This window comes from Thalia democratica, chromosome 1 (assembly GCF_965202585.1).
Source record: "Thalia democratica chromosome 1, ktThaDemo2.hap1.1, whole genome shotgun sequence".
Taxonomy (NCBI): domain Eukaryota; kingdom Metazoa; phylum Chordata; class Thaliacea; order Salpida; family Salpidae; genus Thalia; species Thalia democratica.
The window spans coordinates 93,571,112-93,579,243 of NC_139165.1; the positions used below are offsets into that span (position 1 = coordinate 93,571,112).

General features: G+C 27.8%; 1 protein-coding gene across 1 annotated transcript; it reads right to left on the reverse strand.

Annotated features, from left to right (window-relative positions):
* Positions 1–6,741: 6,741 nt before the first annotated feature.
* LOC145841260 (U1 small nuclear ribonucleoprotein C-like) lies at positions 6,742–7,414 on the reverse strand. Its single transcript, XM_082948629.1, has 2 exons — positions 7,297–7,414; positions 6,742–7,100 (listed from the first exon to the last, which is right to left on the reverse strand). Exons 1-2 carry the CDS (start codon positions 7,412–7,414, stop codon positions 6,742–6,744), a joined length of 477 nt encoding a protein of 158 aa, XP_082804755.1.
* Between the last annotated feature and the right edge of the window lie 718 nt (positions 7,415–8,132).

An 8,132-nucleotide genomic window follows, 5' to 3' on the forward strand; every position in this document is an offset into this window, starting at 1 on the left:
GTGGCATACGTTTATAAAATTGTAATAAACTGCTGCAATTACTTGCTTTATTCGTTTTTTGAACTATGAATATTTAGAGAGCATTTAGAGCCAGACAACAATGACCATATATGTAAGCGAACTCTTAAAACACCCAAATGAGCCAATGAGAAACTAAGGTTAATCAGGCGTTAATTTCTAATGAAACGTTTAATGAAAAACGTTATAAAAACACTTTTATATGTTAATGTGTTTTTGTGTATCTGATAGAATGAACTAATAAAATACTTGTATTTTAACTTTTTGTTTATAATTGTAAGTATTGTTTTAAATATAAAATTAATATTTAAACTGGTGTCTAATTGCTTAAATATTCGAGCTAAACTTATATGTATAAAAGTTTTTTTAACATTTTATAGTTCATTTCCCAATAAACGTTTATATTTAGTTTCTAGATAATTTTTTTAAGTCTTTTGAAGTAGATCTAAACAGCTGCCAGTTCTTTAATTGTTTTATAGTTTACTGCACTAAGATTGGTTTATTACTATGTTTGCACTTTTGCCAAGTGATTTATAAAAGTTTTGATTCTTTTATGTGTTTGAAAAAAGGTTTTGTATTACTGTTGTATGGTTCCAATTTTCAATCAATTATTTAAACATACTTAATAAAAATTTACTTATTATAACGTTAAATTCTTAAAAAAACCCTTCAAATCAAAAACAATCAATAAAAATGATTGTTTTGTTTAGTAACACTTACACAACAACAAAAATGCACTTTAGCTTTACGTCCTGGACAAGAAGTTATAAAGTGTCCGTGGTTTGCGACCTGATTACCAAAAGGTTTGTTGTGCACCAGGTCCTCGGACCAAATAGTTTGAGCGCTTTTTTTGTCGTTTAGAAAACATTAAAAAAAAAGTTTTCAAAAGTCGTTCTTTTTTAAAAATAACCTTTACTATCAACAGTAAAAAAAAACACAAAGTATAATATTTTTTTTGTTAAAGTAACATACAGTTGATATGCATTGCACAAGGTAATGTTTTGTACTAAAATTAAATATTTAAAATAATCATCAATCGAAATTTTTTTGTATAGTAAATTAAAGTTAACAAACTATTTCTTTATTTATATAGCATAATACTAAGTAGACTAACAATAAAAAGCCTTTCGACATATTAAAGTTAAAGTTAATTTAAATCCATGAACTGCATTAAAATGTATTGGTTTTATACCGGAAAAAAATAATAATTTTTGATACATATCTTTTAATTTTTGTACTTGTTTTTCTGCAGTAGGTTTTATTTTGATGCTTCAGCTTAAGTGAAAAATATTAATATCAAAACTTTATACTTCAACATACTTCTAAGTTGGAAAGTATATCAGTGTAAAGCTAGTTTTTTTTTACAACGTATCACCCTGTGTATAAACAAGTGGGTGTTTTAAATTCAAAAACCTTCAGCGTTCAACAGCAGACACTTTTTAATATTTACATTTTTTATTCTTATGTTACAAGTTTCATATACTTTTATCCATTTTTCTCGATGAAAATCTAAAGTACTAAGAAAAGTTAAAATTTCTATCTGCGAAAAAAAGTACATCTCCTTATTGTATTTAATTCTATGCTTTGTGCAAAAACGCTTTTTCTTTAAATTTAAACTTTACTCCTTTTAATCATTGTTAATCATATTGTTCAAATTTAGTCATTTAGTAAAACTATTTTAAAGAGAAAATAATTGCAAAAGGAATATTACGTAAAACAACTGTTCATCACTTTAAGCTAAACTTACAACTTAACTATTTGATATTCAAAACTTTTAGGTTCAAGGTTTTTACAAGATTAACTTTAATACAATCTAGCAAAAAAATCTTTAGACTTGACTTCAAAAACTTATCAGTTCGCTTATAAGCTATTTTATAACTAATGGTACTTATATTTTCTGAAAAACAACAAGTTTATAGAAAATAAGAGTATTTATAGTTTCAATGATAGCTGGTTTAGTACAAACTAAAAATCGGTTTTCTCTAGCTATTACCACTATGTAAATGTTAAGTAAAAAAAAAACAAAAGTTTATACCACTTTCTTGTAGCAATTTCATTAACTTTAGTTTTATATTATTTTGTAAATATATAATTTTTTATTGTTTTACAGTTTTTGAAAAACGTTTTTGTTATACTTTTTCCAAATAGTTTTAAGGAAATATATGCCTCTTTATACTTTTATACATGCTTCTTTTTTTTATTTGTAAATCAGATGCAGTTAAATCAAAGGTTTATTAGAAAAGTATACAGTTAAAGATGATAATTTATGAAAAGAAATACTAAACGTCAGATCTTTTTTAAGCAAATGACAAAACAAATATTTGTTAATGAGTTTAAGTTATTAAAACAAAGTAAAAATCATAACAACAATAACGCCTGTATTAATACAAGCAATCATTGCTTTTTCATAGTACGAAGCTAGGAAAAACCGTCAACATTTCTTAAACAAATCAAAACTACTTTAAAAACAGGTCAATTTTGTTATGGATGTTTTCCTTCATTTTTTCCAGCTTTTGCATTTGCTCGGTTTCCAAATTTTTATACATTTCTATTTGCCAGTAAAACGCCTCATTTTTTTCGCACTCTTCAACGTCACGCATGATTTCTTCCGCCAAGTTCACCTTGCTTTCGCTCATCACAGGTTCATCTCCAAACATCATATGGTAGACGCCCTCTTTATAAAGTTCCGGCACGCATTTCGAGCGGAGAATGTGAGAAAACCAGTTAGACTTTCGGAAGAAAAACAGGGAGGGATGAATATCGCGGCTAAATGTTCCTGCGAAATATTAATGCTTGAGCTTGTAACTCGCTGAACAATGCAATTATTTTCGAGTTAATTGTTGACTGCACGTAAAAAAAAATTGTTGTCTGATAAGATACGAAAAACATGTTTGTCTTTTATTTCTTTTTAAAACTTGTACCCAAAAAGTTATTTATCTAACATTGTTATTTTTTCTTAACTAACCTATTTCGTCTCGCAGCTCATCATTGGCGGCGGCAACTCGAAAGGAGGCGAAGCACAGGGCGAGCAAGATAACAGAAAACTTCATTCCGCGAATATCAAACTGGAACCGTTTCAAATCAAACAAAAACTTTCAGCTGGGTTTTCAACGAGAAAGCTCGAGCTAGTGTGCGGTTTGAAACGTTGCGAGCTGTTTTGAACAGCAAAAAGCCCACTCGCTTTTGCAGGAAGTGAAGAAAAAATAACACTTGACACGATGGCACGATGGTGGTTGAAGTGTGACACGAGTAAGTTTTAATTTTGTTTTGAATATTTTGAAATTTTAATTTATTGGTGGAAGTTTGTAGATTAAATGTTTTTTATCGAATCGACGATAAATCTCTGCGCATGCTTAGAAGTCATAAAGACAACGAAGTCTGAACAGTTTTATGGTAATGACTCAATTAAAACAAACTTTGAACAAAAAGTCGCACAATTTAAATATAACCTGTAATTTAATAGTCATAAAAGCTTGATATTAGTCAAAGTATTGAATAATTCTTGAAAGGTAAAAGTTTTAATGTTGAATTAAACATATAAAATTTTATGTTGTTAAGTTTAAATGACAAAAAAACAGCAAGTTACAGTTAAGTTTTATATATTAAGTTTTCAATCTATGTAACATTTAATTAGTAATTAAGTTTCTGTTTAAAATTGTTTTTTTGTAAGAAAAAAATTGACTGCTGAGATTTAAAAATAATCATGAAAAAAACTTTTTTTTCAAAACCAAAACCTTTATTAAGTAAACTACCCCACAAATTTTTAAACGAATATTTTTAATTTTCTCTTCAAACTACCCTTTAGTGCTTTATAGTGCAATCGACAACTTTTACAGCTATTTTCACTAATAGTAGCATCGCTAATAATGAAAAATTATTTATACCCATAATAATTTTACTTATCAAAAAAAATTTCAAAGTAAAAATACTTAAGGTTGTTTTGCAAAATTGCATAAGCATAAACTGATTAGTTTCTGAAAATATTTTTTGTAATTAAGTTGAACACAAAAGTTCTAATTAATAAATTTTTTTTTTTTAAAGTAATGAGTAATTTATTCACTTAATGTTCGTTTAACTATTATTTTTTTTATAAAAACGTCGTATTAGAAGAAAAAAAACTTAAAAAATTTGATTTAAAAAAAAGTTTTAAACCGAAAGTTTTTTTGTTCTAATCCAAGGCTAATATTTAAAATGTTGATGAACTTTTTATTAACGGATATTTAGATGTTCCTTAACCTTTATAATATGCTACAGCTGTAAAATAAAACCGAACAAAAGGTATAAAATAAATAAAATAATTGAAATGTTAGAAAAAAAATTGCTGTTTAGCGCTGATGCTTTTTGAATAGAAAACATCCACTTGATTATACAGGTTGTTACGTGGTAAAAAGTTGTTTGACACAGGTGTACTCTCCAACTAAAAAGTAAAATTATTTTAATAAAAGTTTTTACAATTGTAAGTCATTTTTGATAAAATAAAGCATCCTTAGAAAAATACCGTACAATGATTTACAACTAAAAAAAAAGGTCTAAAAGTAAACTTTATAATTAAATTAAGTACTACTTAGATGTTAACTAACAAATTTTTGTATTAAAAATATAATCAAAAGTCTGTGTGAATTAATTTTTAATTCTTTTTTTTGAAACTGGTGTAACATGTTTTGTAGTAGCAATTACACTAGTAAATTTTAAACGATGTAATTTTTATTATTGTTAATTATCTAAATTTTTCAAAAATTTGAGAACAAGATTATTTACTTGTTAAACATTTATATCGAACTACTGATTCTATGGCTTTATAATAACTACTTAAAAAATGTTTTCTGCTGAAACGATAGTAAGTACAAAAGAATAAGGAATACATTTTGTCTACTAAAAACATTAACTAAAAATATTGGAAGTTCCAAAAAACAGAAACTATATTTATTAGTATGCAACACATAAAAGTTAACTTAATTTTTCCAACAACATTGTTCGAAAAATGAAAACATATACTTACAAAAACATATTGATTTATGTCATATATTTTGATTACTGTACAGACTGAGATATTACATGTAGAAACAATAATGTTAAAAAACTATGCATTAGCTAAACTTAATCAACTTAAGTATTAAATAATATGTGGTTTAAAACATTAGCATCTGTGTACATTGATGTGCATAGGAATTAATTTAAAATGAAAAAAACTAATAAATTAAGGTGTCAAAACCAAAAAAAAAACTTAATTTTTTACCATTATATTTTTTAAAATGTTTTTGTGCACAGTATTAAATAACAATTAGTAATTAAACATCTATAAAAAAATTAAATGAAAACATTTTCTTTTAATTATCTCAACTGTAAATAAATGACATTGTAATTAAAGGCTACAAATTCTTTGCATCATTCATTGATTGAACCCTGAATACAAGAGCCAGACAACAAACGGCCGTATCCGTACAATGATGAAATGTTTCAAACTAAATACTGATGCATCTAAACATCAAAACATGATGAGGCAGTTTCATGTGAGCAGTTAATCAGAGTTTGGTGTGCAGCTGGAAACAACAACATGTCTTGATCTTATTTTGTGAATGTTTAGTGTGAGTATTGTTTTGTTTTAAATTCAATATTCCAACTGATGTTTAATTGTTTAAATATTTAAGCCAGGTTCATAGTTTAATATTTTGTTAAACCTTTTACAGTTTATTGTTAACTAAAAGTTTCATAAGTCTTTTGATAAAGATTTAAATAGCTTTCAGTTTTTAAACTGTTATCTTAGTAATTTAGAATTTTATTATATGCTTGTATTTCTTGTTGTGTTTTATATAAAAAAATCATCACTCAAAACTATCTTGTCTGATTTATATTAAGTAGCCTAGAGTAGCATTAAATAGTTTATAGTTATTATGTCCAACCTAGATAATATTAATAATAAATTGTCTGCAACGGGCTATAAACATAAGCCTGTTAGAAAGTCAACCCGCTTGCAGGAAAAGTATGAACAAAAAGGTCAGGTTGACTATCTGTCCACACGAAGTCAACCTGACCCAACTGAGGCTTTAGATGTTGGACCAGCAACATCCGATTCCCACAACATTTTAGTTATTTACTTTGCATTATTTTTGTACAAAATGTAAAACAATTGCGTTCAGTTTATTTACTAAATAGGTATTTTAATGTTAAATATAGGTAGATAGGTATAACTAATTTTACCAAATCCGAGCATTCTTTAAACTCTTTTTTCAGATAATAACTTTCGAATGTAAGAAGATAGTGATTATGAAACTGGAAAAAAAAACCCTGGTGGAATGCTAGTTTGTCTCTATACATTTATAGGCTAAAGCAGTAAAGTTTTTTAATTCTTTTACAGTGTTGTACAGGTACTTAAACGAAATTGCTCAAATTAAACCAAATTACTTAACTTGAAATAAATTATTGCTCAGCAGGCCACATTTACATGCTAGCGGATCGCAAATTTTTCTTGCGCGGGCCGCATCCTATTCAAAATAAAAACGTGCTCGCAGGCAGCAGATTTATTCTTTGCGGGCCGCAGTTGGCCCGTTGGCCATTGTTTGCCGACCCCTGCTATAATACTTTAATTATATAGTTTAGCTACTCAAAACTCATTACTATGTATTAATTTACGATTATAATATATATAAAAAAGCCAAGCTTATTTAATTAAATATTTATTCTAATATAAGACTACCTATGCTACAAAAAAACATCAATAGAGATTTACATTTTATGATGTCTAAGAGGTCCGTTTCTAGTCGGAGGGGCGCCCAACATCATACCGGGTCTTCCAGGCATCTGTTGCATTTGGGGCCTCATTTGGGGTCCACTTTGGTACATAGGTCTCGTACCTCCCATTTGGGGTCCACTCATCATGGATCTATGACCGCCCATCATGGGCCTCGGACCACCCATTTGGTTACCATACATAGGGGGTGCGCCCATCGGGGGTCGCATCATCTGGGGTCCGCCTTGGTACATTTGAGCTTGTGGGTACGTTGGTTGTTGGTTGGCCATTTGTTCGCGTTGAAACGCTTTGGTCGTTTTGTCGATTAGTTCCTGCGCTTGCTCCGCCATCCAACCTGATATTCAATTAAAATTCAATATTCAGTTAAAAAAAATGCAAACGTTTTAAGAATAAAAGTTGTTGGGTGTCGTCTATATATAAATCATAATCTAATAATACTTCTAACATTTTTGCAGAAAAATATTTTTTTTCAGTTTCTTAAAAAGTAGTTAGACCACGAAAAGATATCAACAAACTTATAAATCACTTACTTTCATAGTAAAGTCTGACATTGGTTTTGTGTTTATTTCCTGCGCAATGGGCCTTCCTGACCGACGGGGAGTCGTGAGTCAAATAACAACCACAGTAATCGCAGAAATATTTAGGCATTTTAAGTATCTGTTCTAAAAAATATGATTAGTTTTTCAAAGGTTTATATGCTTAACTTGGTAAAACATATTTTTTTTAAGAACCAGTAATTAATTATTCTACAAATTTTAAATTTATTTATAAGTAATCATAAGGAAGTATTACATATAAAAGTTTCATTTTATATTAAAATATTTAGTTTATAAAACTCTTATTTTTTTTTAGAAAATAACATTGTGCAGATAAATAAAACTGTGCCCTAATGGGATTCTAAACAAACCATGTATTTGAAAATTCTCTCATTTGAATATCACTAAATTGAAACCTATTAGTTAAACACATTCATGAAAAAAGAAATATAATAATTAAGAAAAATGTTGATAATGGTTGCTTTGACTTTTTTCAAATTGATCAAGAAGTTTTATTGTTTATTATATAATAACCCTTGTTCTCTTTTCTGTAAGTCCAGTACAAAACATGCCTTTTCTACTGACTGTTTTATTGGAGGGAATTTTTTATTAAAAAAACTTGCTCATAGTAAAACACTGACATGAACATTTAATAAAATAACCTAACAGATAGAACCATATTTTATTTTTAAGAATTGAAATTTAAAAATTAGTAAATCAACTATTTCTGAAATAAAAAAAAAAAACTACAACTATGTTCATACAGAGCTACTGCTCTTTTTATCAAAAATAGACCAAAAACTAGCATAAGTCTGTAATAATGTTGTATA

Bases quoted from the DNA above. Each gene is read 5' to 3' on its own strand.
- LOC145841260 (XM_082948629.1), bottom strand. From the start codon at position 7,414: ATGCCTAAATATTTCTGCGATTACTGTGGTTGTTATTTGACTCACGAC. The intron at 7,101-7,296 runs GTAAGTGATTTA...ATTGAATATCAG, and splicing joins TGTCAGACTTTACTATGAAA to GTTGGATGGCGGAGCAAGCG.